The sequence below is a fragment of the Pelophylax lessonae genome (assembly GCF_965119305.1).
Source record: "Pelophylax lessonae genome assembly, chromosome: 10".
Taxonomy (NCBI): domain Eukaryota; kingdom Metazoa; phylum Chordata; class Amphibia; order Anura; family Ranidae; genus Pelophylax; species Pelophylax lessonae.
In genome coordinates, this window is record NC_138777.1 from 145,644,763 (window position 1) to 145,663,907 (window position 19,145).

General features: G+C 41.2%; 1 protein-coding gene across 1 annotated transcript in view; it reads left to right on the forward strand.

The window, feature by feature from the left end:
• Positions 1 to 6,183: 6,183 nt before the first annotated feature.
• The window catches only part of ACTN3 (actinin alpha 3), a 137,116-nt gene continuing 124,154 nt past the window's right edge, over positions 6,184 to 19,145 (forward strand). Inside the window, exon 1 of the mRNA XM_082270221.1 lies at positions 6,184 to 6,525. Coding sequence (XP_082126347.1) covers positions 6,400 to 6,525 — 126 coding nt within the window. The 5' untranslated portion in view covers positions 6,184 to 6,399. The remainder of the gene's footprint in view (positions 6,526 to 19,145) is intronic.

Sequence of the window (19,145 nt, forward strand, 5' to 3'; positions counted from 1 at the left end):
CAGATAGAATACAGAACATGTGTCAGACTGTTGGTCACTGGCACTGCACTCGCTATATGTAGCAGAATTGTTCTTGTCTCGACTCTCCTGACCGACCATGCAGACTCCAGTGTGGCAGCGGCGGGTAAGACACTGTAGGAGGCAGAGGGTGCCGACCTAAGAGCTGTCCAGTGGCGCAACATTTGCGATGACGTCACAAAAATATCTGTAATATCTGTAAAAAAAAAAGCAGATTCCAATATATCGGGGGAAGTCCATATCAGCCCTCGATATATCGGCTTTGCCGATAATCAGTCAATCTCTAATATATACACAGTATCTCACAGAAGTGAGTACACCCATCACCTTTTTGTAAATATTTTATTCTATCTTTTCATATGACAACACTGAAGAAATGAAACTTTGCTACAATGTAAAGTAGTGAGTGTACAGCTTGCATAACAGTGCAAATTTGCTGTCCCCTCAAAATAAATCAACACACAGCCATAAATTCAAAATAGGTTAGCCGCGCTCAGAGGAGATACAAAGTTCTAAAAACGATCCCCCAGTGAAGATAAATCAGAAACGTGCTGTCGGTATAGCCACCACCAGGAAGGTATAAACATGCAGCCTCTTACCAGATGGACTAAAGGAGACAGCATTCAATCAGGCTCAATCAAAATGAAGCGGACTTCTGTCACAGACCAACAGACGAATCCAGCCAGGTGGCATAAATATATCATACAGAGGTGTACGTCCAGGGGAATGGACCCAACATATAAAGTAGTTCCTCGTGATAAAAGTGAAATGAGAATATCATTGCGCAGACATCCTTATGAAGGCTTTATTATACATATGATAAAACTCTGCACACAGGGTACTCACATTATATCCAAAGATAAAAAGCATGTAGTAAAAACAACGTGTGTCTGTTTCTCATCCAAAAACATGGCCGACCTCCAGCAGCATAACAGCATCATGTGGTTAAGCTCCTCCCAACATGTTTTGTCACACTTGACATCATCAGCCCCCTGAGGGGTGTACTCACTTTTGTGAGATATGTACTATATTGTTAAAAGTATTTGGACACCTGCCCTTACATGAACATGTGCTTCATTGACACCCCAGTCTTGAGCTGGCCATACACCATACAATTTTTTTATTCAATTTTTTTTTCAATTTTAGATTTACCTTTGACTATGTAGTGCAAGGGCCTGCCTGATTGCATACAAATTGAAAGTGTTTAGGTTTGACCTCATATTATATGGTTTTGGCAAATCTAAAGGAAAGTTGTACAAGAAAATTGTAGAATGTATGACCAACCTTAGTCCGTAGGGTTCAAATTTGAGTTGGCCAACCCTTTGCAGCTATAACAGCTTCAAAGGGCAGAGGCATGTCCCGGGAAATTATAGGCCTGTCAGTCTGACATCGATAGTATGTAAACTTCTGGAGGGGATGATAAGGGACTATATCGTAGAGTTTGCTAAAGACAACAACATCATCAGCAGTAATCAGCATGGGTTTACAAATGGGCGTTCTTGTCAAACCAATCTCTTAACATTCTACGAGGAGGTGAGCTGTGAGCTAGATAGGGGGAGACCAGTGGATGTGGTGTACCTGGATTTCGCTAAGGCGTTTGATACAGTTCCCCACAAGCGCTTAATTTATTTACTGCAAAGTTTGCTCTTGGATACGGACCTGGCTAAAAGGGCGTGTCCAAAGACTGGCAATAAATAGCGCACACTCAGACTGGTCTGAGGTGGTAAGTGGGTTCCCCCAAGACTTAGTCCTGGGACCAACCCTGTTCAATTTATTCATAAACAGCATTGAGGACGGGATCAGTAGTTCTATATCAGTTTTTGCAGATGACACAAAATTGGGCAGGGCAATAACTGCACGGCATGAAGCAGATATCCTACAGAATGACCTGGACAAAATAACAGAGTGGGCAACGACATGGCAAATGAGGTTAAGGGTCCATGTACACGGGACGCTGGAAATGGCCGTTTAGGAGCAGTTTGGCGTTTTTTTCAGAAGCCCCTGAACGCAGCTCCATGTTATCTTATCTGTCCATGTACACATGGTCGTTTACAATCATTTGCAGGCAGTTGCGTTCAGGGACTTTTTTTAGAATGCAATTATTTGCGTTCGAACGTGTGTTTCCCAGCGTTTCAAATGCAGAAACGCGGCCGAAAGTGACTAAACGTGACTGAACGTGATGAACCTACGTTCAGCCACGTTTGACGTTTTTTTTCTTCCATTCAAAATCAATGGTTCCCTATGGGAGCCTATTGATTTGAATGGAAGTCGCACCGCAAGTCGGATCCGACTTGCGGCGCGACCTGCACTGTGAGAATCTTGAGGGGGAACTCCATGCCAAAAATGGGAAAAAAAACTGCGTGGGGGTCCCCCCCAAGTTCCAAACCAGGCCCTTCGGGTCCGGTATGGAATTTGAGGGTAGCCCCACGCCGAAAAAACGGCATGGGGTCCCCCCCAAAATCCATACCAGACCCTTATCCGAGCATTGCGCCCGCCAGGCCAGGAAAGGGGAGGGGACGAGCGAGCAGCCCCACCCCCCCTGGACCACACCAGGCCACATGCCCTCAACATGGGGGGGTGTTGGTGCTTTGGGGCAGGGGGAGCTCTGCACCCCCCACCTCAAAGCACCTTGCCCCCATGTTGATGAGGACAAGGGCCTCATCCCCACAACCCTGGCCGGTGGTTGTGGGGGTCTGCGGGCAGGGGGCTCATCGGAATCTGTAAGCCCCCTTTAACAAGGGGGCCCCCCAGATCCCAAACCCCCTCCCTATGTGAATGGGTATGGGGTACACTGTACCCCTACTCATTCACCACATAAAAGGCAGTGTATGGAAATAACGACAGGAGACGTTTTGGAAAGTTTATTAAAAATCTTCATCCGGCTCTTCGGGGTCTTCTCCTCTCCGGGGTCTTCTGCTGTCCGCCCTTCTTGTGTTCTTCTCTACGGGGTCTTCTGCTCTTTTGCTGTCCCCTCTTCTGCTGTCCTCTCTTCTTTTCTTCTCCTCTCCGGTCTTCTGCTCTTTTGCTGTCGGCTGTCGGCTCTTCTTCCTCCGGTCCTCCTCCGACGACGTCTCCAGTGATTATGCCGGTCTCCGGTCTCTGCAGCTTATTATATAGCCATTAGGGGCGTGGCCCCAATGACGTCATCGGGAGGCCCCGCCCCCTCGTGTCACAGATTTTTCTAACGTCCCGTGTACATGGAGCCTTAATGTGGAGAAGTGTAAGGTTTTGCACTTGGGGACTAAAAACATAAAAACACAATACAATTTAGGGGGAACCTTTGGGGGATTCAAAAATGGAAAAAGATCTGGGAGTCTTGGTGGAGGATAGACTATGCAATAACATGCAATGTCAAGTGGCAGCTGCCAAAGCCAGCAGAATATTAGCATGCATAAAGAAAGGGATGTATTCCAGAGATAAAACTATAATCCTACCACTTTATAAAACTCTGGTCCGACCGGATCTGGAGTATTCTGTCCAGTTCTGGTCGCCAGTCCTCAGGAGGGATGTGTTGGAGCTGGAGAGAGTCCAGAGAAGGGCAACTAAACTAATTAGAGGATTGGAGGACCTTAATTATGAAGAGCATCTGCAATCGCTTGATTTATTCTCCCTGGAGAAGAGACGCCTGAGAGGGGACATAATAGCAATTTATAAATACCTCAATGGTGATCTCAGCATAGAAAAAAAGCTATTCAGTTGAAAGGTCTGCATGAGGACTCGAGGGCATACAATGCTGTTAGAGGAGAAGCATTTTAACCTCAGGCAATGCAGGGGATTCTTTACTGTTAGGGCTACAGGATTTTGGAATTCTCTACCGCAAGAGGGGGTTTCTGCAGGAAGTATGGTTGCTTTCAAAAGACTCTTGGACATACATCTTAATGATCAGAACATTCAGGGGTATGATTACGGCCACACACACCTACACAGGTTGAACTGGATGGACTATTGTCTTTATTCAACCTCAACTACTATGTAACTATGTATCTCTTCTGGGAAGGCTGTCCACAAGGATTAGGAGTGTGGCTATGGGATTATTTGACCATTCTTCCAGAAACTCATTTGTGAGGTCAGGCACTGATGTTGGAAGAGAAGGCCTGGATCGCTGTCTCTGCTCTAATTCATCCCAAAGGTGTTCTTTTGGGTTAAGGTCAGGACTCTATGCAGGCCAGTCAAGTTCCTCCACCCCAAACTCGCTCATTCATGTCTTTATGGACCTTGCTTTGTGCACTTGTGCACAGTCATGTTGGAACAGGAAGAGGCCCGGACAGTATAAACCAGGATGTTAAAATGGACTCCAGGACAGGAAAACGAAAGAAACAGTTTGGGGGTGGCCTCTTCCTGTTCCAACATGAGTGCGCACAAGTGCACGAAGCAAGGACCATAAAGGCATGAATGAGCGAGTTAAGGGTGGAGGAACTTGACTGGCCTTCACAGAGTTTTGACTTCAACCTGATAGAACACCTTTGGGATGAATTAGAGGAGTGGAGACCTAGGGTTCAAAAGTAGTGGCATAGCTGTAGCGAGCCAGATCTTCTCATCCAGGGGGATAATTTTTTCTATATATTGTGTGTATATATATATATCTATATATATATATATAGATATATATATATTTATTTGAAATTTTAAAAGAATACCAGAGTTCTGCTTTTGTAGCAAATTGTGGGATGTTAATCTTCTCTTTCAACCATATAAAATAACCTGGAGAGAATACACCTAAAAGCTAAAAGATCTCTCTTCAGACCTTGGGGTAGTATGGCCAGGACAGTATGAACCAGGATGGTAAAAAAAGGCTCCAGGACAGGAAAACTAAAGAAACTGTTGAGGGATGATCATAATATTCTTAAAACAGCACTCTAGGTCTTGTAAAAATTATCAATGTCAGGAGAGGATGCACCTATGTTCCCCTAGCTTTGGTGATAGAAGAGTAGATTAAAAAAAAAATTGTCAGAGAGAAACAGTGTCATTCCCTCTTTATTTTAGATGAATAATATTATTTTTCCTAAATAATTTTTTCATGCTTTGGTAGCCTTTTCACTTGGTTTTCAAGGTTGTACTCCAGTCAGAAGAGTGGTAATAATTTATTTTTCAGTGTTTTAAAGTGTACCTATAGCCAAACATTTTGCATGTTAATTTTGGATAAAGCAAAATAAGGGAATGGTTATATTTTTTGATACTGCCACTACTGGAGCAGGAAAATTAAACGCTGATGTCTATCTTGTTTGGAAAAATTCTTTGCCTTGGAGATAATAGGAAATGATAGAATGAGAACTGGAACTAGAGTTTAATTGCAAAGATTTCTAATCACCTCCGGGTGACAATGGTCATCAAGACAGACTGATGCAGAGTGCATTCCTCTAGCAGGGACATATACAGAAATAAAAATCTAACCTGGTTTTGGCTTCAGATACACCTTAAAATATTTTTCAAACTGTATTTGCAAATAAGCAGGATGGGGAATTTGGGACTCCCTAGATGAACTGCAAACTTTTTCTCTTAGTGTTAAGTACCGTACTATACTATTCCCTACTAATGCATTTTTAATTTTGTATTGTGACAAAGAGTGTGCTTGCCCAAATACTATCCATATTTTGTTGTTTAAATGTTCTATTTTGGACCTGTTTGTGATTTTATTTTAAATGTGTTGATTTCTTAAAGTATTTACAATATTATTCAAAAACTACAATTACACTGACCATTTAAACAATTTAAAAAGCAACAAATCTTCCCAATGTATTATCAAAGTCAGATACGTGCTATTTAGAGGGTGTATTTGTTTTACTGCTAGACTATTCTTGGACACTGAAAGTGCTTGCAGTTTAAGTGTATGCCATGGGTAGGGAGGACAGGGGAGAGGAATCTATTTCTGTATGTGTGATATCATGGTGGATGTTACATACAGTACAGTAGCTATGAAAGATCATAAGATCTTGCAGCTGTGAAGTGAACTAGGTTACACAGACTTTCAAAAATTAGGATTACAAATGTGAGAGGGTACATAAAAGTTTTAAGGCTATAAAAAGACTTTTGTTCAAACTCTTATGAAGTCTGAACTCATAGGGCAGTCTGGCTAGGAGGAGTTTGGTTAGACCACCCACTCACCATTTATGGGTGGTTAACTGACCACATGGTGCCCAGCTGATGGTACTTATGGAGACTAGGTCACGTGTATCATTTTTGACCAGGGACAGCAGGCTGGAAGGAGGAAGCAAAAAGCTTGAAGAGGGGATTCCTGGCTAGATCTCCCAACTTCATACCACTGCAATTAAGGTTAAGGAAGCTATTACCTGCTGGACAGGGGCTGCAGGAGCCATTACGAGCAAACCCAGAAAACTTGCAGAGTAACATAGAAGTGAGCCAAGCTAAAGGGAGAAAGCAAAGATGACTGCCATTGACCCGCATCTGCAGTATACCAACTCGTACAATGAAGAAATTTACATGGCACAGGAAGACGACTGGGATAGGGACCTACTCTTAGACCCTGCATGGGAAAAACAGCAGAGAAAGGTAAAACAAGATGTCCTATCAGTCTATAAATCTGTTTTAAAATATATATTATATAAGTTGAATATCCAAAAAATCACTTTGGCTGCTCGAGCCACAACTGAGCATTTCTAAGCAAAAAAGTCCATTGTAAGAATTGAATTAGGAGTGCAAACAGGAACAAAAGCTTTTATATTCTAACATAGCAGTAAAGAATATTTCAGACTGACTGTTCTGTCTGTTCAACAGTTGTATCAGCTGGAGGCTGAACAGGTGCCTGCAACACATCCCCCCCCCCCACCTCACACATTGCAGCTCTCCCCCTATCCTTAGCCTAGCTCAGGATGTTCCACTGATGCTTTTTTTGGAAGGAGTGGGCTCAGCAAGAGTGATAGATTGTTTTTCAGTATCAGCCCAGCCCATTTGTTAGTTGGAGAGCTGCAAGGTGATCCTTACAAGGGAGGGGACAGAAGGGTAGGATAAGGGAGCTCTGCATCTGTGGCTTACTGAGCAGCTGGTCTCTTGTAATAACTCTGGGAGGGATAATGCCTTATAGGCTGGAGACATTTTCAGCAGAGGGTGTCATCACGATGTGAAATGTATGAGAAGGGTGATCAGGTGGCATAGCAGAGACTTTATGGTTGGGTTATGACTTCAACATACAGATATAGAGGCAAGGATCGTTATCAAATATCTAGTGACATCAATCAGGACACTTTATCTTCATGTGTCATAAATATTTGGGATTGTCTTCCAATTTTTCACTGGCCTGTTCAATTAAAAAAAAAATAAAATGAAGTCAGTAATACGATTGTACTTGAGGATTATAAGAACTTTTGAACATCTTATAAACATTCTGGGTTTATAGGGCAAATTACCTATTGTTCAATTCAATGCATTTGACTAGTCCTGCCATGGTTGATGTCAGTGAGAAGTAAAGTAGCCATGCACTAAAGTGGGTTTTATTCAAAGGATAAAGACTCTTTAGTGTTTTATTCCATGTAGCTGTCTAATCAAATAAGTTGCATTTAACTTACACACATTGGAAGGTGACCTTTTGTCTCATACTTAAGGACACGTTAAAGTAAGACTGTAGCCTATAGTAGATATCACATGTGCTATGTTCTGTAAAAAAAAAAGTTCCGTACTGACATTACTTAGAAGAACTATTTATTAAATATGTGCCTAATGATTGATTTTTTTTTTTTTATTATAGCTAAAACAATTACATTTACATTCATTTCCTGCAAAAGCTTCACATAGATAGATACAGTTAGCTGTACTCTAAAGTTTGCTAATGATTACTTCTACATAGAATCCTAATTTTAAAAAATGTCAAAGGTTTAAGATTTTCAGTATGTTAATAGAATGTTAATTTTTGTAGAAAATAGTCAGATACATGTATTGTATCAATCTAACTAAAAGTGATATTTTAAATTACTGCAGATTCATTTTCATTAATTTATTTAAAGGATTTGTTTATCACTCAGAGACTCCTGCAGAGATTTCTGCACTTGTCTTTGTAGGTTTGCATACCTACTTCTTTTTTATTTTTTTGAAATATTATAATATTATATTGTGTTGAATGCAACAAGAATGCTTGTTATGTGATACACAAACAACATGAAAATTGTTCAAAATAAAAATATGCAGGTACTCCACCCTCCTATCCCCCCCCCCTGAAAAAAATACATAAATAAATATATATATATATCAATCAATTTCACTATAATCGGTAAAATGTTTTGATATGTCAGTCTCAGAAATGCTAGATATCAGTGTAAATGTGCCAACCCTGCAACGACTATTCTGCTTTAGGGAATCGGCGGTGAGCCCTTTCCACCATAGTTCCTAGTTCTGTTCCGTTCCATTTAGATTTTTTAGCATTTGGGTTTTTCCTTTTCACTTCAGATATTTTCATTCCTGCTGTTGAATTTTTCTTAAGATGAAGTAAATAGAACCCAAGTAGGACATCTTGCCACCAGAGCCCATAGGAGACATAAATTGTTAATTGGTATAATTGTTCTGCATCTACAAAAACTGAAATATCAGTTTTGGGTGGACTTGCCTATTGTGTTTTGTATGTTTTGGCTATCTGATTATCCATAGATTGTGTTAGATAGATATATATAACATAGATTTATGCTGCTATCTAAAACTGTCTATAAATATCCTGCAAAAATGATAGCACGGTTGATTTGCAGTAAATAGTTGTATTATGCTCTGTGTATAATTATATGAGTTGTTTGAAGTATATCTGTACTGATTTAAATCTCACTATATTGTTTGTGCAATGCAATAGTAGGCTGCTCCAGCACACTGCATATATCTATAGTTATCATTTACAGTCCCTTGTGAAACCTGGGGTTTTCTTTTTTTAGTTTGGAAGCTGGAAGCAGAAGAGTGTATAGGAAAGTAGTGACTTCCTGGCTGAGGTCTGCATTTGCATTAGAGACTTTCCAAGATGTGAGGCTCCCGGGTGCTCTAGAAGATGAACTAATGACATGTGCACAGAGCTGGAGGCGCTTGCTATTACTTTCAACTGGTAATTTACTGAGAGAAGAGTAGCTCTGTTTAGAAGGTGAAACTCCACCTAAACATTCTCCTGAACACCTATGACAAATGTCCTATCCTAAGCACTTCCATATCCAGTCAATCTCCACCCATTTTACTTGGGTGTCAAAAATGTCACATCAACTTAGGCTAGGTTCACATTTGTGGGTTGCTGGAAGATGTGAAAAATGATGTGCACTCCTGCTATGCAAAAAAAATATGCATCCTTTTTTGCAGGAACGCAGTAGTGCTGATAACTATTAATGGCACCCCAACAAACCGAAACCTTGCTAATCTGCACTTTAGAATGAGCTGCTCTTAATGCAACATGCAAAATCGCGAGCATGTCATGACACCAGCATTTGTGTCAATAGATCCTTAAAGTTAATCTTCACTCTTCCATTCAACATTGGTTGTTTTTAATCCTCATGCTACTAGCATTAGTAAATATATAGGAAAGTATATCATATTTATTTGTTTTACACTTTTTTTATTTTATTTACTTCCTGCTTTCCTATCTAGGCAAATTATATCATACATCCCAGGAGTCTTCAGGAGGGGAGGAGAGGAGAGGAGGAGTGGGTTTCTCAGATAAGCACACTGTCCTATATGCATACTTGAGCTAAGGGCAGGAAGTAAATACTACATGAATCATTTGCCCTTACTCAAGGTGGTCACGGACAGAAATGCTGGAGGAGTGTTTTTCAAAGAGATTTCTTAGAAAAATAAAGTATTGAGACATTGATGGAAGGGGGTCGGGGGGGGGGGGGGTTGTTTGAATAATAAAAATGAAGTAAATTGCATTTTCAGTTTGTGGTGCTCAGAGATAGTAAAGATCTGCTTTAAAGTATATCAAAAATCAAAAACCTTTTCTTTATTGTTCATTAGGGGACACAGGCCTAGAAGGAATTCTGAGGCAACCAGTTATACTGCTGTCTACAGTAGAAATGAATACATTTAAAAAAAACTGTTATTCAGCCAGGTATAACCCCTCCCACTCCCATTATTCTTCAGTTTCTCCCTAGTGTCCTAGAAGAATGGATGTATTTTCTCCTCAGGGAAAAAAAAACATGTTATTCAAGATTTCTTCTTTGTTATCAAGATAGGTTTTCTTCAATTCATCCAATCCTTGGTGCTGTCTTTGAGCCCATACCTAAACCCCACCATGATGAAGACTGAGGGTCTTCCTGTAGTAGTGTAAGTTAACCACAGGGTGCTTTACACATCCAGGGCTGTGGTATACCTGCTAGTGTTATCATGTCCCTAAGGCTCGAATACTTCTGGAATGTAACATGTTTCCCTGGGTCCTGTATTGGCTTTCTCTAGTACCTGCAGTCAGGGCCGGATTAAGAGCATCATGGGCTTGGTGCTGAGGATTTTGAAGGGCCTTAAGGGCCGTGCCTTGGCATGCACCCAGAGGAGGAAGGGTGCAGCCATGCATGCCTAATTCAACATGGGATGCTGTCTCTAAAGCCCATAAACACATCCATGCATCGGCAACTGTCCCTCCTTGTCCGGCCTTTGTGCTGTGTGGGGAGGTTCTGAGGGAGCTGCCTGGGGATGCGAGCATAGAAGCCAGACTTCTGTGTTTACAAGTGACAGAAGAGCGGTAACAGTGAATATGGCCAACCCGGGGCCTATATAAAGGTAGGGGCCTGGAGCTGCAGCTCCAATAGCCCCTACGTTAATCTGGCCCTGCCTGCAGTAAGTTATTGTGGCTTGTTAGTGCTGTAACACTTATCAAAATAGTTAAGATGGACTGTGGAAACATGGCTGTTACTCTTAAATGTGTCACCTTGCCCTCTGTTAGGTTTATTGCATAGCTTTCAAGGTGTTGCCCATGCCCAGCCTGTTCTAATTTGTGGTTGTCTGGTACATGAGCAGTGGATATTTTCAGTGCACCACTTAGGGCCTATGTTGCAATCATTCTGCCTGCTCTGACTCACAGGTATCAAGCACATGCTCACTGGGCTATTATGTGTTGCATCTGTCGGACATGCACCATTATGCTAAATAAAACACTGACCATTGTGAACATCCCAGTGTATGAGGACCCTGTGAACAAGAGCCTGAAAAACCTTTCCAAGTCCTTGTTTTTATCAACAGGCCCTGCTATCTGCCTTTGCTTTCAGGTCCATTTGCCAGAACCTGGGGGTATAACCCAAGGATATCACTAATTTTCCTGGATCGATCCTAACTGATCCTTCAGTTTTAAAACAATTAGAACTAATGGCTGTTGCCATACACTATTCTGTTGATGGATATTTTATGTCTCATATCCAGATTGAGTCTTCTGTCCTTACATATGTATCACAAACCTTAGACTCCGAAGCCTTCCAAAATTCTAAACAAATCCTTCTCACAATATGGGATGCCCCCAAGTCTAAAAGTGGAGGAATGTCTATTAGCCTTTGCAGCCACCTAAAAACCTAAGCATCCACAATGCATGGGTGAGGGAGGTGGAGTCTAGGAGCTACAAGATAGAATTTCAATCCCTGCCACACTTCATATTGTTTGACTTGCCAATCTCTCTGCACAGACTAACAGACCTCCATGCTGCTCTGGCACAACTGTTCTGTCAAGGAGTCATTGACATTTTTCTAGAAAATGAAAGGTTTTAAGGTCTCTATGCCAACCTGTTCATAGTCAAAGAGGGTATATTCCCCATTTTGGTTCTGAAGGCACTTAATGTCTTGATACAAGTCCATAGATTCTGCATAGACTCTATAAGGCTAGTTATTGCTTTCTTCAATCCATTTCTGGCTTCTGTGGTTGTCAAGGATGCCTACATGCATGTCCCCATCTTTCTAGTTCATCAATTTTTGTCATGACTGTGGACACACAACGCTACCGGTTTCTTACCCTTTCCTTTGGTCTGTCCACTGCATCTTGAATTTTTACTATGGTCCTAGCCCCTGTGCTTGCTCTGCTGCGCTCATAGGGCATTCCTGTCATTGCATATCTGGACAACCTCCTGTTGAGAGAACAGTCAGCTAAAACCCTGTCACTCAATGTCCAAAGGACTATTCAAAAGACTAAGAAAAATTGGTTGGATCCTTACTCTTCAAAAATCAGTGCTGGAACCAACTCAGAGCTTAGAGTATCTAGGACTCTTTCTAGATACCGCTCAAGGTTTTTCTTCTGCATTAGAAGCTCATGACTCTCTTTCTCAGTTTTAAACTCTGCAGCCCAAGAAACATCATGAGAGTTCTGGGCTTAATGGTGGACTTTTTGAGGCAGCCTTTGATAAGGTATTGCTCATAAAGTTTCACCTGTACCCTGTGGAATCTTACCCTGGCTCTATCAGCACTTCAAAAACATTTGAGCCTATTAGAAATATTCCTATGTTAACACTTACCCAACAGGTTGCCTTTTTTATTCCATAACCCCTGCTAGGTGAGTTTCTAAGGCTGGCCATCCATGTTCAATGATCTTGTACAATTGTCCTTTGGATTTACCAAAAAAACATATAAATAAGGTCAAAACTAAACAACTTTCAGTTGTAACAAATTAGACAGGCCCTTGTACTACATAGTTTAAGGTAAATCTATAGGAAAATTGTAAAAGATAATTGAACATGTATGGTCAGCTTAAGCCTATTGTAGAGAACCATTTTTTGTTTTACATGAAGATAAAGTTGTTCTGAGGCATGTGGCGGTATTTCTTTCTATGGTGGTTTCCTCCTTTAATCTTTTTTTTAAAAAAACAAACGTTTATTGAGGTATGCACACAACAAAAGAAAAGTATGGGAACAACAAGGCAAGGTGCAAAAAGAACATACAGTTGCATATTCACAATAAACGCAAAAAGTGCTACATAACAAAACACAAGGTTCAACATGAGTGGAGCACACAATGGAAATTAATATACGCAGACAGTGCATCCGTAGGCCGGGTGTGGAGTGCACATGTGAAAAAACCAAAACAGAAGGAGTGGGAAAGACCCCAGCCGTGCTGAGGCAGGGGAAATATTACATCTATGGGACAGACTTCCAGTGGACCCAAAAAATAAAAAAAGTACAACAGCTCATGAAGGGGGCGGAGAGGAATCACAGGTGGAGTCGGTCTGAAGCCACCTATCCCAAATCTTGTGATACCAAGTCGGGCATCCCCGGTGCAGATAAATGATCTTCTTGTAAGAGAGAGCTATTGACCTCCGTAATCCATAAGGCTAACGTGGGGGGGGGGGCGGCGTGGATCCACATTCGAGCGAGCAATTTGCGAGCGCTAAACAATGTCTCATGCAGAAATTTAGTTGTGTGTTTGTCCATGTCCCCATCAGGAAATATACCCAACAGGCAAGTCTTATGGTCCAGCGTCACAGGGGCACCCATCTGGTCATGGAGAAACTTCACCACTTGTTCCCAGAACCCGTGGACACAGGGGCACTGCCACAACAAGTGAGTGAATGTGCCAACCGCGAGACGGCAACGGGGACAAGTGGGGTCTCAGGAGGGGTCAAATTTAGCCAACCTATCCAGAGACAAGTATGCCCTTCCTCCTTTAATCTTAACCAAAGCATTGAACTTCAATCTCTTCATCCTGCTCCAGTTAATCCTAAGGAGTTTTCCTTCCATTGTTTGGTTGTGATACAAGCTAATTGAGTCTGTCTCTCAGCCACATTTTCTTCAAGCTGAATGACTCAAACATCATCATTCCTAAGGGCCCCAGTAACTAACAGACTGCCTCTCGTTCTACCATTTCTAGATGGCTGAGGCAGCTCACCATTCAAGCCTATAGGCTTAAAGACAAGGTTTCACTATTTTGTTGCAAGGTATACTCCACTAGGTTGGTAAGTGCCTGATGGGTTTTTTATCATCAGGCCTCTCTTCCCCAGATTTATAAGGTTGTAACCATCTGATACTAGTTTTGGATGTAGGGTCCTTCATTTGGCTTCTTGATCTGCAACTAGCCCCCAGTTTACCCTTTTTTTATGGGCCTCTTAGAGTTTCTTTTGCTGTGTTGCCCAACCCTCTTTTGGACTTCTTTCGGATGTCTTAGTCATCTCAGAATTTCTTCTGACCCTTAATGAATGATAAAGAAAACAGATGTTTTGACCTTCTGTAAAATCCTTTTCTTCATTAGGGACACAGGTCCCGCCCTTTGTCCTATGAATACACCTACCACTGCTTTTGCACAAAACTGTAGCATGAAGAGAGTGGAAGGGGTTATACCTGGCTGACTAACAGCCAATTCACCTGTAGGCAGCAGTATGCCCAAGTTGTCTCAGAACAACTTCTGACACCGATAGAGAAATTCAATGTCCCACTGGGGCAGTTACCATGGACATATATAATTTACAGTGCCACGTTCTTATATATTTATTGAAGAAAAGGTAGAGTAGCGTGGACTTTACTGGCACATAGCATCAAATGACCCATGGATATAAAATCAATCATTTATTAAAGTACTCATATTTAAAATATGTTTTCTGTTTCAAAAACACAATCACATCAGAAATACAATTTTTACAATGTGAACACAAGATTGTGTCTATACATATATACAGCTCTGTGCAAATGGGTGCCAACTACCACTTAAGTAATGCAGATAGATTGAGGACATAACTTCCCTTGATGTATTTTTTCCGACCAACCTCAGTAATATAACAAAAGGGTAGGTTCAGAAGTTGAGAATTCTGGCTCTCCATATTTCTTTGATGCGAGGTTATTAAAAATTGACTTTATGTTTGGTCTACTCACTGTATGTTATTGTCTACAGCGCTTATCGGCAGGCCCCTGAGGAAGCGCAAAAGCGCAAAACATGTCGAACCTGAGCGATTAAACAGACGTGCAGCAGTGGAAGCGCCCTACCACCAGAATTCTCAACTTCTGAACCTACCCTCTTGTTATATTACTGACGTTGGTCGGAAAAATACATCAAGGGAAGTTATGTCCTCAATCTATGTCCTCATTCTATCTGCATTACTTAAGTGGTAGTTGGCACCCATTTGCACAGAGCTGTATATATGTATAGACACAGTCTTGTGTTCACATTGTAAAAAATTGTATTTCTGATGTGATTGTGTTTTTGAAACAGAAAACATATTTTAAATATGAGTACTTTAATAAATGATTGATTTTATATTCATGGGTCATTTGATGCTATGTGCCAGTAAAGTTTGCGCTACTCTACCTTTTCTTCAACTTCTGCCCTGTATCCTTTAATGAACTCCAAGAAAAAGATTTTATGGTAAATCAAAAATCCTGTTTTTTGTAGTTGTGTATAGTATAGTCACAGGTTAAAACACATGTCAGGTTTTGTTGCTGTCTGCATCCCATTTGGGAAATTTCCCTTAATTTCCTTACCTGTAAACACAAACGGTAAGTGAGAAAATAATCTCTCTAAAGTGAAGGAAATCTTCTCTTAGACAGTTGTCACCACATGAAGTTTCCCCATGGGAAGACGTCCCCTTTACTACTGTTCTGCTGACTGGTAACAACCTTGGATTTTGCCACCAGTTTAGTTCTAGAGACAATTGTTACTGTAGAGTGTTGAAACTTGCCAGCAGGACACAGGCAGCAATAAAACTTAACAGAGTTTCTAACCTATTCCTACTCTATTCTAAAAAACAGATTTTGGCTTTAGATTCTTTGGGCATATTTAAAAAAGCAGTGAATCTGACATCCACCAAACATTTGCTCCAGATGAATCTTCCTGATGCATGTGTTTTAATTTACAGTGATTGACTTAACACCAGTGAATGTCTGGTGAAAGTCACATTCACCATTTTAATAATATGATCCTAAATGTCTCCCTATTAGAGAGATTTACCATCTCTTCCTGTCCTGACAGATAATGAGGGTAAATCTCCCAAACAGGGACATACATGATTATAAAAAGACCTCACACAGGCTCTAACCTTTCCCTGCCTGGTCCAAAACAAAACATTTTGGCTAGAGTCAAACCAACACATATACCTGACTAAGAGTCGGTTCACACTATGGCGACACGACTTCGGGGGCAACTAGTGAAGTCGCCGTGCACTGCGACTTCGGCGCGACTTGCACGGACTTCACATAATGGAAGTCAATGCAAGTCGCTCCGACTTCAGTCAAAAGTAGTGCAGGAACCTTTTTCTAAGTCGGAGCGACTTGAGTCGCTCCTATTAGAACGGTTCCCATAGCACAGAATGGAGCACGACTTGTCAGGCGACCAAGTCGCCTGACAAGTCGCGGTAGTGTGAACCGGCAGTAATGCTCTGGTAAATGCTAAATGTAAATGATCTTGTATAAGTTATGAAAATCAGTAGGAATAATAATATCTTACTTTCATCTTGCTTTTTATGTAATTTGCATTTTCCTATAAATTGGAACTTACAGGATTCTAGTAAAGTGTTTGGATCCATTCATTTTTTTTGTTCCACTCTTTGGAGTAAATTGCCAAAAGGAAAAAGGCTGTACACTTTGCAAAAGATGCAAGAAAAAAATGCAATCACATGCAAGGAAAATAAAAAACAGCATTTTTGCTTGCACATAACTAATTTAAGGAAATCAGCAGAGCTTCGCTTTACTCACTAAACTAAGGGAACATAAAAATAAAATTCTTGCAAACAAAACAAAACAATCGAAGCTGGTGGATGATAGAGACCTTGCGCTCCTCCACCTTCCGTTTGAGGATGCCCCACAGATGCTCATTAGGGTTTAGGTCTGGAGACATGCTTGCCCAGTCCATCACCTTTACCCTCAGCTTCTTTAGCAAAGCAGTGGTTGTCTTGGAGGTGTGTTTGGGGTCATTATCATGTTGAAATCCTGCCCTGGGCCCAGTTGCCAAATAGGGGAAATCATGCTCTACTTCAGTATGTCACAGTACGTATTGGCATTCATGGTTCCCTCAATGAATGTTAGCTCCCCAGTGCTGGCAGCACTCATGCAGCCCCAGACCATGACACTCCCACCACTGTACTAGAAGAGGCTTCCTTCTGGGACGACAGCCATGCAGACCAATTTAATGCAGTGTTCAGCGTATAGTCTGACGACCGACAGGCTGACCCTCCACCCCTTCAACCTCTGCAGCTATTCTGGTAGCACTCATACGTCTATTTCCAAAGACAACCTCTGGATATGAGGCTGAGCACGTGCACTCAACTTCTTTGGTCCACCATGGTGAGGCCTGTTCTGAGTGGAACCTGTCCTGTTAAACTGCTGTATGGTCTTGGCCACCATGCTGCAGCTCAGTTTCAGAGTCTTGGCATTCTTCTTGAAGCCTAGGCCATCTTTATGTAGAGCAACAATTCTTTTTTTTAAGATCCTCAGAGAGTTCTTTGCCATGCCATGAGGTGACATGTTGAACTTCCAGTGATCAGTATGAGAGAGTGAGAGTGATAACACCAAATTTAACACACCTGCTCCCCAGGAGTCACATGACACCGGAGAGGGAAAATGGCTAATTGGGCCCAATTTGGACATTGTCACTTAGGAGTTAACTCACTTTTGTTGCCAGCGGTTTAGAAATTAAGGGCTGTGTGTTAAGTTATTTTGAGGGGACAGCAAATTTACACTAGTATACAAGGTATACACTCACTACTTTACATTGTAGCAAAGTGTCATTTCTTCAGTGTTGTCACATAAAAAGATAAAAATAAAATATTTACAAAAATGTGAGGGGTATACTCACTTTTGTGAGATACTGTATATATATATATATATATATATATATAAATATATACTCTAAGGTGAGTCAGGAATGTGTAAATTTGAACTCCTTTGCGCCAGCACCTCCCTTTATCAGGTTTCAGATGCCGGAAGGCAGGCAGGGTCTATGATCATGTGATCACCGTGATTGGCTGTCATGGCGGTCACATGATTGGAAAGCTCCTGATCGCAAGCAGCTTTCTGTTAGCTGCCGATAACTGTGCTGGGAGAGCGCATTGTGCACACTCTCGGCACAGTTGTGTTTGCAGTGTGGTACGCAAGTATGCAGCTGCTCGGTGCCAAGGCACATTCATGAAGAGGCCGCATATTTGCATACTGTCGGTATGTAGGGGTAAGGATTCACTAAACAGAATTACATATCTTTTGGCAGGTAAAACACAAGCTATTTCTCTGATTCAAACAGGTTCTTTCACTCCCCTGACTCAGTAGGTCTGAGTTCAGCATTTGAGAGGTTGCTCCTGTGAGGATAGGGTTGAACAGTAAGAGCTAGGAGTCTCTTAGCAAAATACTATTAACAAGGCAGGATGGGATGATGCGATCTCTGGGAGTTTTTCAGTCAGGCTTCAGGAGGTAATTAAAAGGCCTACACCTATAGCAAGGGCTTTATTCCACTTTGATCAATGCTGCACAGTTTGTTTTTATATACAGGTGCCCCTTACTTGTGTAGGCACTTTTTTAAAAGGAGAACTGTCTTTAAATGTCTTTTAAGGACTTTACCTCATCATAACAATTATAACACATTCGCCTTTAGAAATGTTCAGTATTCACTGCTGCTAGGTTCATACTAATGCAGTTTCCCTGCGGGTTATAAGTGTCACATATAACATTTGTGCCAACAATAAGTCCTTTAAAGTGCAGTCTGTGCATCAGTTTTCTTGTGCCAATAAAGTGCAATATTTTGGAGAATCCTCAGATATCTCTGCTGGGATTCTCTTAACAGGCGTCATTCTCACTGAGAGTTGGTAAGTGAGGGCACAGTAGGAATGTTGTTGGCACAAATGTTATATGTGGCACTTTATAAATCTACTTTGATATGTATTTTTTCATAGATGTCCTTTTTTATATATAAATGGAAAAAACCTGGATAGAGCAAGAACAGGTAAACCTGCATAGAATTAGTTGTGGAAAGCACTGGGTTTTCACTTTTTAATGTTGTACCATGTGCTGTTGTGTTAAAAAGTATCCCTTTGTATTTTTTTCGTGGTGTAAAATACCTGGTGATCCTGCAAATCCCCATGCTTTCCTATTTCAAACAGACCACACTAGACATGCAAGCACATCCATCCCAGTGTGTTCATTTATATATATATATATATATATATATATATATATATATATATATATATATATAAATTATACACAAATGTTTTGCATTTCTATTTTAAACTGAATGGGTTGTTTTACAAGGTGATCTACTTTAATTTATGCAGGTGACAGA